Source organism: Geotrypetes seraphini, chromosome 18 (genome assembly GCF_902459505.1).
Source record: "Geotrypetes seraphini chromosome 18, aGeoSer1.1, whole genome shotgun sequence".
Lineage (NCBI taxonomy): Eukaryota > Metazoa > Chordata > Amphibia > Gymnophiona > Dermophiidae > Geotrypetes > Geotrypetes seraphini.
This window is the reverse complement of record NC_047101.1, coordinates 40,972,790-40,988,276: the sequence shown is the minus strand read 5'-3', so window position 1 is coordinate 40,988,276 and position 15,487 is coordinate 40,972,790. Positions and strand designations below refer to the sequence as shown.

The 15,487-nt window shown below is 43.0% G+C and overlaps 1 protein-coding gene across 7 annotated transcripts in view; it reads left to right on the top strand.

Annotated features, from left to right (window-relative positions):
* The window catches only part of ARAP3 (ArfGAP with RhoGAP domain, ankyrin repeat and PH domain 3), a 293,655-nt gene that overhangs the window by 93,194 nt on the left and 184,974 nt on the right, over positions 1-15,487 (top strand). For all 7 annotated transcript variants that reach the window (XM_033926806.1, XM_033926807.1, XM_033926811.1 and 4 more), the window contains 3 exons: positions 2,450-2,719; positions 3,760-3,829; positions 9,017-9,137. In XM_033926806.1, the coding sequence (XP_033782697.1) occupies positions 2,450-2,719; positions 3,760-3,829; positions 9,017-9,137 (461 nt within the window). The remainder of the gene's footprint in view (positions 1-2,449; positions 2,720-3,759; positions 3,830-9,016; positions 9,138-15,487) is intronic.

Sequence of the window (15,487 nt, the reverse complement as noted above, 5' to 3'; positions counted from 1 at the left end):
GTTATTTTGGGCAATTATTGTGATATGCATTTTTGGCCTTATTCTGAAAATGGCGCCTTCCGCATTAACGCGCTTCTACTGCATATCAATCATAGGTAGCTGCCATGTCCAGAATTGTGTCTATTTTTTGTACAGATGCCTTAAATGTAGGCAAACGTTTTACAGGCTTATATTTAAGGTGCCTGACTCACATCTATGGAAATGCCTAGGCACGCCTATGGATGCCTAAGGTCACTTCCAGTGTAAGCCACACCTACGCTGGCCTTAGGAATCTGTAGGCACACATAGGGGTGCTTCCGTAAGCTTGAGCCAGATACCTACATTGTAGGTGTCGTTCGCTGTATTGATTTTGTTGTTTGTTTGTTTTTTAAACGTGCGTCCCGATTGGTCCGTTAGACGGCGGTAGGACACCTACCACCACCTACAATTGGAATGCCTTTTGTATGTTTTTCATTTTTGTTTTGATTAGTTTCTTGTGCATGTTTTACTTTATTTATTATATATCTATTCTTTTAGATTTATTAACTACCTTTCTCGTGAAAAGATTCACCCAAAGAGGTTAGATTTTTAAGTGGCGTATACGTTTTAAAATAAATAATAAATTGCATGGGCGTGACAGTTCAAAAGGTATCAACTGTGCAAGCCTAAAGCAGTGTAACGACAGGAAGCTGTATGGCAAGGAAGACAGTGAATAGCACAATTCGTTATCTCTGACTTGCTGTTGCAACAACATTGTGATACAGTATCTGCTGGTTATTCATGGGGGAGCCGGGTCTGGTTTGCGGCCCATCATTGCAGATGAGGAAAGAGTGTTTGGAAGAACATTGGGTTTCTTTTACAGCTTTGAACAATGTAGCCATCATTGTTAGGAATGTTCTTGGGTTACCACTTATGAAGAGATGAAATTTTGGGCCGAACAGAATTCTAAAACTAAATATTCCGAGACCCAGTGCCTTCACAGGAGCAAAACCTGGCTAAACTTTAGACTTAAGGGCTTTTAAGCAGCTAGCAGGGGCTTTATTTAGTCTCTGTTAAATGTCAGCACAGGTCCACGCTAATGTTTAGTGTGCATCACAAAAAGCTGTGTGGTAAAATTCCTGCACTATCTGTGGGAATGAGGCCGGATCAGAGCGGAGCAAGGAGTAGCCTACTCGGAGAGTTTGTCGTCAGGTCATTGTCTCGCACTGATAGGAAGCAAAGGTTGCAGCAGCACACCTTCCAGACCACCTGCCACTCTCTCCAGATCCCCCCTAAGCATTACTAACCCCTCCCCATCCTCCTGGTATCAAACCTTGCCCCTGCATCCAAGCCCCTCCCATAATATTAAATCCCTCCCCCTCCCCCACCCCCTCCCCCTGGGACTCTCCTGGGAGTTTTTAAGTGGTAGGTCAGGGCTTGTGGGTGGCAACAGTCTCCCCCTGCTGCTTCCTGGGCCAGTGTCATCCTCCAAAATGGCACCTCTGCCCCCCTCTGATCATCACCAGGTACATTAGTCCTGGACATTCAGTGACAGGCCAGAGCTTATGTGAGTGCTGACCAATATTTAGTCAAAGCCCGCATAAGAAAGGTTATGGCAGACATTTTGAGGATGCTGCCAATAGGGGCAGGAATGAGTAGGGTTTGCTTCTAACCCCACACCCCCTCCACTGGAACACCAGGGATCTGAGGTAGTCCAGGGGGCCTATCGAGGCCAAGGGTTTGGAGGGCCATTCTTGGGAGTAGGGACATTCCAGCGGGTGGAAGGGTTTTCGGAAATCACGGGATGGGTGGAGGGGGAATGGTAAGGAAGGGGTTGTTTGGGGGGACGACAGGAGGGTTCTTAGAGGGCTAAAGGAGCAGTTGAATAGTTATGTGTCAGCCAATATTCATTGCCGGCACCCATACAGCTTATCAGCTGAATAATGCCAGCACCCCATATAACTGCCAGCTCCTCCCTAACACCAACCCTTGTTCCACACCTTGACCTACCCACTTTCTAAATGGGCAGTCAGAGCCGATATTCATTAGCATTGACCACTAACCAGTTAAGTGTTGCTGAATATTGGCAGTTGGGTGGCCCCCAATAGATTTAAGAGGGCATGAGCCTCTCCTGCCCACTTAAATTACTTTGAGTATTGGGCAGACTCTGCCCCCAGAATGCCTCCAACAAAGCCGACACTTGGCCCCAACCAAGTGATTTAACCAGTCAGCGACCAGCTAAATCGCTTTGAATATCTACCCCTATATTAATAAAATGGCTTTAGTTCTTTGAGTCTCAGATTGCCACTGCATTAGCATATTGAGAGACAAGTGTGGCGTGGCATATCACTGACCTGCTGGAATCTCCGGTCATTAAGAGAGACTCCACAATAAGGAGTGAAGGCGACAAAGTCACAATAAAATAAGAGAGGAATAAACAGTTCTAGATCTTTCAATATTAGTTTAAGCCCTGCCCCTCTTTATATTACAGAAACTGCACCGAGACGAAGGGTGAAAAGAAGAACGAGGAGCGAGAATGCACGTTGCAGATCATTGACCAAATTGTGGCGAATGACTCTGAAGGTTATTCCACGGTGGAGGTTCCCCGGCAGAAGAGCAATAGGTTCAGCCTCCCTGCGCACCTTTACCCAGATGAGGTCCTGGAAGATTTAACAATATCTCCTTATGCCAGCTTCACTTCCCTTTCTGACCACTCGCGTCCAGTGCTCAGCGGCTGGCTAGATAAACTCTCTCCACAAGGGTAGGTTTCATGCCAAACTATAAGGAGGAGTGAAGTTTGCATTTCTCAGTCAGGGGTGTTCCAGGATCTGAACCGACAGGAAATGATGGTACTGGATGTAAATTACTCAGTCATGAAATTTTGTTTCTTGGCCTAGAGATGCAACTTTTCCATTGCAAAGATGTAAGAGCAGATGTATACAGTGGCATTTTCAATATGACATTGAAGTCCGAATTAAGATGCTTTGCAAAAATGTCTCCGTTCAACATCTAGCACATATAGGGTTACCATGCGTCTGAATTTCCCCGGACATGTCCTTCTTTTGAGGACATGTCTGTGGGTCCGGACGGCTTTTCAAAACCCGGCACTTTGGGTTTTGAAAAGCCTCCTCTCGATCGCATAGGGCAGGAGACAATCTGCACAAGCTATAACATTTAATAATAATAATAATAACTTTATTCTTCTATACCGCCATAGTCGTGAGACTTCTAGGCGGTTCACACTGAAGAGAGCTGGACAGTCAGCGAGTTACAATATGTAGAAGTCCGGGATACAGTATATAGAATCTTACTAACGGCAGTGAAATACAGCAAACAGAATCTTAAAAAGGCAGCAAAATTTAATGTTAGACATTTCAGACATTTAGGTGTGCATGTAATAGAAAAGGGCATAGGGCAGATCAGCGGGGATCTATTCACAGAGAAAGGTAGGGGAGGGTCATTGGGGTGGGCAGACTAGATGGGCCGTGGCCCTTATCTGCCCTCTATTTCTATGTTTCTATGACTCCAAATATCTGCCAATTATGTGCTTGTTAACACCAGCAATTAATTGACCAGTTCTGGGATTCACACCCAAGTCTGAGTGACTTACAGAGTCTGTACTTATGATACAAGGGCAGAAACAGAGCTACAAGATGCCAAGATCTGTTTTCTTTTCCATAAAGTTTAAGCCTAGAGATATTACAAGAAAGCCAAAGCCGAGTTTATTTTTTTCATCTATGTGTCACTCCTACAAGTTTGACCTTCCTGTATAACAGAGTATTTCTTGTTTGTCTTGGGTAGGAATTATGTCTTCCAGAGAAGATTTGTCAAATTTGATGGAACAAAGTTGATGTATTTCGGCAATGACAAGGTAAGTTGTCTCCAGGTCAGGATCAAAGGAGATAGATGATTTTTTAAGCTATATGAGGGAAATTTTACAAATGGTGCCTAAACATAGGTTAGTTAAGAAAAGCCATTTAAAATGACAAAAAAGTTAAAGCGCTTACTGGTCCCTACAAAAAATTGGCTCGGGAATCATACCTCCTAAGGCACTTTAGGCTCCTAACGCCATTATTGGCATGGCGTGGCAGGATTGAGCATATTTATGAAATACGTTGGAAAAATCGTGCCATTGTGGTTTATCAAAAGTAGACCAACACAGGTCAGCATGAACCTCTTCTTCATCATTAAGATTAAGGTTTAAGTCCACATTCAAGTGGCTAGATGAAAATGAAGATCTCAAAGATAATACCTTGGAACTAAAAAAATTGCTAAATCATCTGCGGATGGGAGAGGTGACCAAGAAGATTGCTTCTTTTGTGTTACATTGAATGTATTATTGACTAACTGAAATAGTTTTTTTAACATTACAAGTAGTAGCCCCAACTTTAGCTGAATAATAAGTTTTCGTTTGTCCCTTAACATAAGTTTATAATTTCTAACTTCTAGTCTCCATTATATATATATATAGAAGATCCACTCAACGTCTGTATGTAAAAGGGGGAAAGATTGATAATCTATTAGCACCCCAGCTTAGAAGTAAACTAGCTCAATCCACTATAACGCATATCAAGGACAGTAGCCTTGGGAGGGAGTAACCTTGTTCATACCCAATACGTCCGGTAGATCGCGAAGGCAACGCGAGTCAATTGCGGAGTCCATCCCAGGCTCCGTGATAGACTCGCATTGCCTTCGCGATCTACCAGGCTGTTCAGCCTTCTTCTCCCTGACGTCAATTCTGCCGTCGAAGAGGAAGTTCCGGGCCAGCCAATCGCTGCCTTGCTGGCCCAGAACTTCCTCTCTGATGTCAGAATTGACGTCGGGAAGAGGAATGCTGGTCGGCTTGACGCTTCTGCAGGGTGAACTTGGGGCAGTGGTGGCTTCGGGGCCTGTTCCCCGATGGCGGCGGCAGAGGTTTGGGGGAGGGCAGGGAGAAAGAAAGAAAGGGGGCAGGCAGAGAGACAGAAAGAAAGAAGGGAAACGGAAAGAAAGAAAGGGGGGACAAGTAGATAGAAAGAAAGAAGGGGGCAGAAAGACAGAAAGAAAGGGGAGGGGCAGGGAGAGAGGAAGAAAAAGTTGGGGAAGGTCTGGAGGAGAGGAAGCCTACAGTAGGCTGAAAGAAGGGAAGAAATATTGGATGCACAGTCAGAAGAAGAAAGTGCAACCAGAGACTTATGAAATCACCAGACAAGAAAGGTAGAAAAATGATTTTATTTTCAATTTAGTGATCAAAATTTGTCCGTTTTGAGAATTTATATCTTTTGTCTATATTTTGCACTATGGCTCCCTTATACTAAACCGCAATAGCGGTTTTTAGCGCAGGGAGCCTATGAGAGCAGCGCAGGGCATTTAGCGCAGCTCCCTGCGCTAAAAACTATTGCGGTTTAGTAAAAAGGGAGGGGGTACATTTGTGTATTTTTGTATGAAAAAAACCTCGGAATATAAATGATAATTAACATTTTCTCTGCATACAGTGTGCTTTGTGTTTTCAAAAAAATTTTTATTATTGGTAGATCATTTTGACTTGGTCATTTTAAAAGTAGCTCGCAAGCCCATAAAGTATGGGCACCAAAGAGAGAGAAACTCGGTTTGTGGAATTTTATAAAGAATATTATATACCTCAGAGCTGGTTATTGACGATGGTGAGATCCAAGCATGTATCTTAGAAAATATCTATACAGCTTTTATTACAGAACAGATGAAGTGCTTAGACTCTCCTATTTCAGAGGTGAAGTTCTGGCCATAATTAAATCTATTCCATCTGGTAAGGCAGAGTCAGCCCCCATCTTGTGCCTCTCATGACTAAATTACTTAACACTGGCAGTCATATTCTACCCAAACCAGGTAAAGATTGTGACAGGGTGTGGCCAATTGGACTTGTCCAGGAACCAATACTCTAAGTCAGTGGTTCCCAACCCTGTCCTGGAGGACCACCAGGCCAGTCAGGTTTTCAGGATAGCCCTAATGAATATGCATGAGAGAGATCTGCATATAATGGAAGTGCCAGGTATGTAAATCTGCTCCATGCATATTCATTAGGGCTATCCTGAAAACTCGACTGGCCTGGTGGTACTCCAGGACAGGGTCGGGAACCACTGCTTTAAGTCGCACACACCTCGGTTGAGTGAAAGCGAGGTAGAGGTAGCTGGGAAGGACTGCAATAAAGTTTAAAAAAATAGTGCAAAACACTTGTGTGTCACAAAGGAAATCTCTATTTCACACCCAACTTTGTGCATTTGACTCAAGTTAGTAGCAATTCAAAAGTGAGTTCCAAAAATACAAGCAAACAATAGGCCTTGCACAAAATACAAACAAAAGCAATCCATTGGTTGCCATCCACTGACTTCAATTTCAACCTTTTAATGGCCTTCTCTGAGGCTCTCAGGCCTACATAAGGTATCCAAAGAACAAAAGGCTAAGTTATCTCAGTATGCCTCAGGAACTTCCATCATGGTTTTTTGTTTGTTTGTTTTTAAATTCTTTATTGATTTTCTAAACTTCAAAATATATATATATCTAAACACATTATCATATAATCTATATACAGTGGTGCCTCGCATAAAGAACGCCTCGCATAGCGAACGCTGCACACAACGAACTTCATGTCATGATTCATACAACGAACTTCGTTTCACACAACGAAGTCGCCCGAGCTTCCACGATCGCTGCCGATGTATTGCATCCTTCCGCGCAGGCACTGCAGGCAGTCGTTAGTCACTGCGCTTAACGCGTTTCACATAACGAACTTTTCGCATAACAAACTTGCTCCTGGAACGAATTAAGTTCGTTGTGTGAGGCACCACTGTATATAAAATCGGAGGTATGTATGTGTGTATGTATGTATTTGTGTGTGTGTGTGTATGTGCCGCGATCACGCAAAAACGGCTTGACCGATTTGAACGAAACTTGGTATGCAGATCCCTCACTACCTGGGGTGATATGTTCTGGGGGTCTCTTCACCCAAGAATTTATATGTTCTTGCTCCTGGAGGTGAAACTATAAATGTTGTTTATAATCAAGTTTTGTGTTAGTTGTATTGTATTCATTTTGTCAAATATTTCACATTATAATTTGAATATTGTACTTTTTATAAAGCTGTAAAAATATAATTTCATTCACCACTATAAAGTATCTTTATTTGAATCCATTTACAGTGTTATTGCTATAATTAAATACCCGTGCAACGCTGGGGCATCAGCTAGTAAGTTAATAAAAGCACATTCAACTTACAAATATGCATAACCAACCATTTTCTCCCCCCCCCCCACCCAATGATTATTCAATAAAACACAGAAACATAGACTATCCCAATAACCTTACCCTATTCAGATTAAAAATATCCTCTCATCTCAAGTAGACATACTCAAAAATCAAATTAGGACAGAAATAGCCCCCCCCCCTTTTCTGGATGTGTACAAAAATAAACAAAAACTGAGTCATATTCAAAGACCTACTATAGTGATGTCAACGGCCCCCAAACCAGCTTAAAGAAATTACTGTGCCCCAAACTATCGGCATTCATTTTTTCATATCTATAGCTGGAGCACAAATTTGCCCACCAGAAGGAAATCCATCATGTTCCATCATGTTGACACTATCCCTTCCTCGAGCTAGGCTAGATTCTAGACTCAAATTTGCTTTCTTCCATTTTGCAAAGGCTCTGGCTTGAGACTAAACTGGAATATTTTTTAAAAAGTTTAAAAATGTCTTTCTTTACATTAGCATTTTCTTCACTTTGAAATCTTGGCTAGTCAAAGGACAGGTAGAAGAATTTGGTCTTGGCTCTTTAAAAAAAAAAAATCAGTTGTGTATATTTTAACTGTAACTATTTAATTTTATTAGGTTTATTTTGGGGAATTTTTCGGATGACTGAGCCCTTAGATGTTAGGCCTATTGATTAGCTACTTAGGTTTCTGAACCATTTTGTTGTTAAGTCTTTGTTGATTTATAGCAGGAAGGTGGCATATCAAATACAATAAATAGTTCTAGATCTTTATAGATATAGAAATATATATGAGGGGGTGCTATAAAGTTCTCAGCCCAACCAATCAACTTCCTAAATTCTGAGCATTATTTTGCCACTGTAGCTGAAAAAAGTGTTATCCTATTTCATTAAGTACCAATTTGCAGAAATAAAATTGTATATTTTCACATTGTTTCAGATCATTGATTGAACCATATCCATGTCATTCTCTTCTTGGTTGGGCTGACAACTTTTCCCCTTGTGGATAGTGATCCAAGCATGAACAATTTATTTTCAGATCTTACCTGTGCCAGTACTCTTTTACTGTTTTATTCTACCATGAGTCAGTTTAAATGGTTATTTTCTTCTTTTAAGTGTATGTGTGTCGGGATGTGGCTTGCTTTACTTTTTTCAAACTAGCCTCTCATTTCTCTCTATATCTCTTTGTCCCAGTGAACGCAAGAGTGCAATGCTGGGCTGTCTGTTAATGTCCCTCGAGGGTGAGGATGGGAAATCATGTATCTCTACTAAACAGCAACAGACTTAAATCTAGAAAAGAGAACACGGGCGTTAAACACCAGGACATGGGCATTGAACACTAGGAACCGAATGGGCATCGGAGCATTTGGTGCACAGCTTTGTCAAATGGGGCCTAAATAAGCAAATCAAACCTCATTTAATAACCAATTTTATTGTGTGTGTTCTGAAATTTAGCCTGTTTCTTAACAACTATGGGCAGCTTGGAGCCACTAGGTCAGGGGTGTCAAAGTCGCTCCTCGAGGGCCGCAGGCCAGTCCGGTTTTCAGGATTTCCACAATTAATATGCATGAGATCTGTTTGCATGCACTGCTTTCATTGTATGCTAATATATCTCATGCTTATTCATTGGGGAAATCCTGAAAACCCGACTGGATTGCGGCCCTCGAGGAGGGACTTTGACACTCCTGCACTAGGTTAAGGCAAACACGAACTGTTGGGAAGGTCTTACTATAAACTCCATGTATAACTAAACATGCCCTGTGCAAACTGAAGTCTACAAGCCTGAATCCAAGACACCCCGTATCAATTTATGAATGTTTTTCTGAATTATTACAGGACATATATCCCAAAGGAGTGATCCCATTGGCTGTAATTGAGATGGTTCGGCCTGCTCGAGAGAACAAGTTTGAAGTTGTAACAAGTCATAGGATTTTTGTCTTTAGAGCTGAGAATGAAGGTGAGCAAAACTTTTCCTTCATTCATTTCTTTACTTGTCCACCAAACACTTCCTTTGCCACATGTGGTAGGTACATTCTGCTACTCTCTTCGTCATGTATACAATGGTACCTCGGAATCTGAACGCTTTAGAATCCGAACTTTTTTTTGTAGTATATTTTGCCCCAGAATCCGAACTCTGCTTTGGAATCCAAACACCCTGCACATTGTATGTGTGTGTTTCTGCCCCAGAATCTGAATGCTGCTTTGGAATATTTGTTAATATTTTACCTTAAAATCCAGTGTAGTTACTGTTAAAATTTGAGTTTGTGGGACCCAGGAATGGATTCATCCCAGTTTCTATTATTTTCAATGGGAAAAATTGTCTTGGAACTCGAACGGGGTTCTGGAACGGATTCCAAGGCATCGCTGTACTTCTATCTGCAAATTCTTTAAGCAGGAGCTGTAAAGGAGGAAACCAGAAGTGTCTTAAGTAGAAGCTGAACCCTTCAGAGATGTTCCGCAACCTACGTGGGTCTCAGAAATCTGGAATCCAATGCCTTTCGGCTTCAGTTTTGGCCCAAACTGTAAAACTCAGTTTCAGTCGCCCTCTATTGCAGAAGGCTTCCATGAGATGCACCGTGCTGTTACCATAGGGTATGAACCCATGCTATTGGGCACAGAATACAGAACGAGCTTCACCATGCAAATTAACTCGTGGGGAAAACATTGCCGCACAGTTCATTAAAATGTATGTTGATATGTAGAAAAGGAAACAGGAGCTTCTGATCTGCACATAGCGTGAGAAATTTATCACCAGGGCTGTGTAGAAGGTGTGGTTGAGAAGAAAGGAATAATTTTTTAAAATAACAATTCACTTGGGAGAAGGGACCTTGCGCCTATAACTCTGCTGCATGATTTTGTTTCTATTACTGTGTGCCTACCTGTCTGCGTATAAATATTAGGTCTTTAAAAAATGCTTCTGCATGGTTTCATAGATATCTTTAATGCACCAGAACCCTTTTCCCCCCAATATCTATATGCTAATAATTTGCATTGCAGAAACCCAATGAACTCATACCAAGTCATGAGTGCAGATAGCAAGGAGCATTAAAGAAGCAGAGTAGAGAGGGACAGATTCTTCAAATGTTCGAAAACTACAAGAACGAGAGGGCATTCGGAAAAATTAAGAGGGGACAGATTCAGAACCAATGCTAGGAAGTTCTTCTTTACCCAACGTGTGGTGGACACCTGGAATGCACTTCCAGAGGACGTAATAGGGCAGAGTACGGTACTGGGGTTCAAGAAACGATTGGACAGTTTCCTGCTGGAAAAGGGGATAGAGGGGTATAGATAGAGGATTACTGCAGAGGCCCTGGACCTGTTGGGCCGCCGTGTGAGTGGACTGCTGGGCACGATGGACCTCAGGTCTGACCCAGCAGAGTATGCTCTTATGTTAGTATGAAACATGCATATTATAGAAGGAGGAAAAAAAAAATATAGGCTCGATATTCACAGCAATTCAACCAGCTGGGAATGGCTCCTGACTGGTTAAATTGCTTATTCGAGGCTAACCAGTCCTTTCCAGTGCCATTTGACAGGTGGATGCCGCTGAATAAGACTGCTTAACCAACCAAGGTCAGTGCATATGGGTTGTTGGTAGGTGCCATCGACTTGTGTTCGAGTCCTAGCGACTTGATGAAATATGGATCTAAAAAGAAATCACTTTTTTGCTAGTCCGGAAAGGACCTCCAGCGACATCCCCACAGTTGTTTTCAACGTGTCCAGCCATCTGATTGCAGGTCGCCCTCATCACCTGGTTCCTTCAATCTTCCCAAACATGATGTCCCTCTCCAGTGATCTCTCTCTTCTGACAGTGTGACCACAATAAGACAGTCGTAACATCACCATCTAATACAATAAAACCCTAAGCGCGCATACGCACTGTTACCTGCGTGGTTCCATTTTCCGTGAGCTGTAGGGCCCCGCCGGCAACAGTGCGCATGCATGCTTCTACTCCCTCCCTCACTGTAAGTTTGCCGCTGCCGTCGTGGCCCCCCCTAACACCAGTGCACCCTTTCCCGGCGCACACGAACCCCCATTGACCCTCCCACCGAAATAAATATTTCTAATCAATCAAAAACTAGAAAAAATAAAAAATTGGCTCACAAAAAACAAATTAGCTCTAAATATAACGAAAACTAAGGCCATACTCTTCCCAACGAAACAGGGATTAAAACTATCAGCTCCTTTCTTAATAGACAATATATCTATTGAGTTAATAACATCATTAAAGTTATTAGGAGTTACCATCGATGATAAATTTTCTTATCAAGAGCACATCAGCAATGTAGTCAAATGTTGTTTTTATCGTTTGCGTTTAATTCGTTCAATGTCCAAGTTCCTAGAACCGCAATCCTTAAACATTCTAATTCATTCCCTTGTCATATCAAAACTAGATTACTGTAATTCACTTCTGTTAAATATCACCCAAAAGGAAAAAAAACGCTTACAAATAATCCAAAATACTGCAATTAAAATTATCCACAATGGAAAAAAATACGATCATGTAACACCTTTTTTAATAGATTCACACTGGCTTCCCATTAACCAACGAATAACATACAATATAGCACTATTAGCATTTAAGACATTATCCACTAATGAACCACAATTCATAGACCGGTTACTTGTTCCACATAACTCGACCCGTTCCCTGCGGTCTACTGCACAGGGGTTGCTAATGGTTCCTTCCCTAAAAATTATAGGAACCAGACATCACGACATTTTTTCAGTTATGGCCCCCCTTACCTGGAATACTCTTCCCTTATACATCAGAGAAATCAAAGATCTTAATTTATTTAAAACTAATTTAAAAACTTTTCTTTTAATCTCTAAAATAACTCTTTTTACCCATTTTATCCCAATCCCAATGTTTTTTTCCCTTACTAGACACTCCTTCTCTTCTCATAATGAAAACAGTATTTTGTAACTTTTGCCCTCCTTTGTCCTTCCCCTAATGTATTCCTGTTCGTCTGTAATGTCAGTCTGTTGTTTTACCCCTCTTTTAATGTTGTATATCAAACATTTTAATGTTGTATACCATATATTTTCAATGTTACTCGCTTAGTATGTAATAAGCGATTTATCAAATTTAAATAAACTTGAAACTTGAACTTGACGCACAAACCTCCCGGCTCCAGCAGTGGCCGCATCACACTAAAGACGCTGCTTTGCGGCCTTCCCATGCTCTGATTTCCTCTGCCGGCGTTTCTGATGACATCATCAGAGACGCAGCAGAAGAAATCAGAATGGGAAGGCCGCGAAGCAGCGTTTTTAGTGTGATGCGGCCACTACTGGAGCCGGGAGGTTTGACGGTCATCTCACATTGGGAGGGTCAGTGGGGTCAGCTGCACGGCGGCGATAGTGGCGGGGGGGAGAGGGTTCTACTGCACAGGGGGATGGCTGGCAGGTGGTTGGCTTCGGAGGGTGCAGGAGGGACAAAGTATGGAAGGCAGTGAGGGGGAGCAGGGAAGAGGTGCTGCTGGACCGGGGGAGCAGGGAAGAGGGACCAAGGGAGCAGGGAAGAGGTGCTGCTGGCGGTGGGGGGGGGAGAGAATTCTACTGCACAGGGGGATGGCAGGCAGGCAGGCAACCTGGCTTTGGAGGGTGGGGGGTGGTACAAAGTCTGGAAGGCAGTGAGGGGGAGCAGGGAAGAGGTGCTGCTGGACCATGGGAGCAGGGAAGAGGGACAGGGGAGCAGGGAAGAGGGGCAGGGAGAGTACAGAAAAGGTGCTGCTGGACAGGGGAGCAGGGAAAAGGGACAGGGGGAGTACGGAAGAGGTGCTGCTGCATAGAGAAGTGGGTTGAGGGAGGGAAATGCTGCTGCTATTGCTGCACCAGGAAAATGGAGGGGGAGGGTATGCTTCTGCTGCTACTGCACAGGGAAGTGGAGTGGGGAGGGAAATGCTGCTGGTGAGAAAAGGGGGCTGGGGATGAAAGGGAAAATATGTGAGAAGGGGGCTGGGGGGAGGGGGAGGGGTAAAAATGGGTTTGGAGCTGGAGCTGGGGCTGAAAATAGGGGACATGTTAGAGAAGGAGGCTTTACTAGCACCCGTTAATGTAACGGGCTTAAACACTAGTTTGACATAACCAATTTGATCTCTTCCAGAATCGGTTTGTTAGTTCTTCTGCATAAATAGGACCACATAAATGTCAGTCCTATCTTTATGCAGTAACCTATATCCGGTGAAGTGCTGAATATCATGCTATCATTTAGCTGGTTCCAAAATCTGGAAATTTAGTGCCAAAGCCCAGACAAAGCATAATGCCGGAGGCAGTCATAAGAACATAAGAAGTGCCATCTCCGGAACAGACCCTAGGTCCATCAAGTCTGACGATCTGCATACGCGGAGGCCCCGCCAGGTATACCCTGGCAAAGTTTTAGTCCCCATATCACTCTAATCTTCTCTTAAGGAGAAGTGCATCTAGCTTATCCTTACCCATGTCACTTTATGCCTCTCATAAGGAGATGTACATCTAACTTACCCTTAAATCCAAGAACGGTGGATTCCGTAATTACCTCTTCTGGGAGAGCATTCTTGGTGTCCACCACTCATTGCGTGAAGCAGAACTTCCTGATATTTGTCCTGAACTTGTCCCCTCTTAGCTTCAGTCAATGTCCTCTTGTCCGTGTCACATTGGACATTGTAAATAATGTTTTTTCCTGCTCTATTTTGTCGATTTCTTTCAGTATTTTGAAAGTCTTGATCATATCCCTTCGCAGTCTCTTTTTCTCAAGGGAGAACAATCCCAGTCTCTTAAGTCGTTCCTCGTATTCCAAGTTCTCCATGCCCTTTATTAGCTTTGTTGCTCATCTCTGAACCCTCTCGAGCATTTTTATATCCTTCTTTAGGTATGGAGACCAATGTTGGACGCAGTATTCCAAGTGTGGTCTGACCATTGCTCTATATAGCGGCATTATTATTTTCTCTGATCTACTCGTGATTCCCTTCTTTATCATGCCTAGCATTCTATTTGCATTCTTCGCTGCCGCCGTGCATTGCGCCAATGGCTTCAGAGTCCTATCGATTAATACGCCCAAGTCCTTTTCCTGTTCGGTTTTTCCCAGAGTTGCACCTGACATACTATACTTGTGTTCCTTATTTTTTCTGCCTAAGTGCATCACTTTGCATTTTTCCACATTAAACTTCATCTGTCATTTATCTGCCCAATTCTCCAATCGGCTCAAGTCACTCTGGAGTTCCTCACTGTCCTTCTGCGATTTGATGGCCCGGCATAGCTTTGTGTCATCTGCAAACTTGATGATCTCACTGGATGTTCCATCCTCTAGGTCATTGATGAAAATATTAAATAAGATGGACCCAAATACCGAACCCTGGGGCACACTGCTAGTCACATTCTCCCAGTCTGAGAACTTCCCATTTATGCCCACTCTCTGCCTTCTGCTCTCCAGCCATTTGCCTATCCATCTTAGTATATCTCCTTCTATTCCATGGCCTTGCAGTTTCCTGAGGAGTCTTACATGTGGAACCTTGTCGAACGCTTTCTGAAAATCCAAGTATATAATATCCACCGGTTCTCCATTATCAATTTGTCTGTTCACTGTCTCAAAAAATTGAAGTAGGTTCGTCAAACATGACTTCCCTTTCCTGAATCCATGTTGGCTGGCTCTCATCAGGTTGTGTGCGTCTAAGTGCCAGGTTATGCTATCCTTGATCAGCACCTCAACCATCTTCCCAGGGACCTACGTGAGACTCACAGGTCTATAGTTGCCCGGTACTCCTCTTGATCCTTTTTTAAATATCGGCGTGACATTCGCTATCTTCCAGTCATCCGGTATCTGTCCTGTTTTGATTGACAGGTTGGCAAGTTTTTGCAATAGTTCTCCAATTTCCACTTTTAGCTCTTTCAAGACTCTCGGATGAATTCCGTCCGATCCAGGAGATTTGTCACTTTTGAGTTTGTCGATCTGGCGGTATATCTGGTCCAAGTCCACTTCTACTGTGTTAAGGCTGTCCTCTGTTACTCCTTTGAACACTTTCACTGCTTCCGGAATTGTTGCAGTGTCTTCCTTTGTAAAGACAGATGCAAAGAAGGAATTTAGTCTGTCTGCGATTTGTTTGTCTTCCTTGATGTACCCTTTCCTTCCCTGGTCGTCCAGCAGTCCCACTGCCTCTTTTGCGGGTTTTCTCCCTTTCACGTACCTGAAGAAGGGCTTGAAGTTGTTGGCCTACTGCGCTATTTTCTCCTCATAGCCCTTTTTGGCATCCCTCACCGCCCTTCTTCTGATCATCCTTGTGTTTCTTCCATATTGAAATCATCCATCAGTAGCCCTTCCTCTTTCTTAGC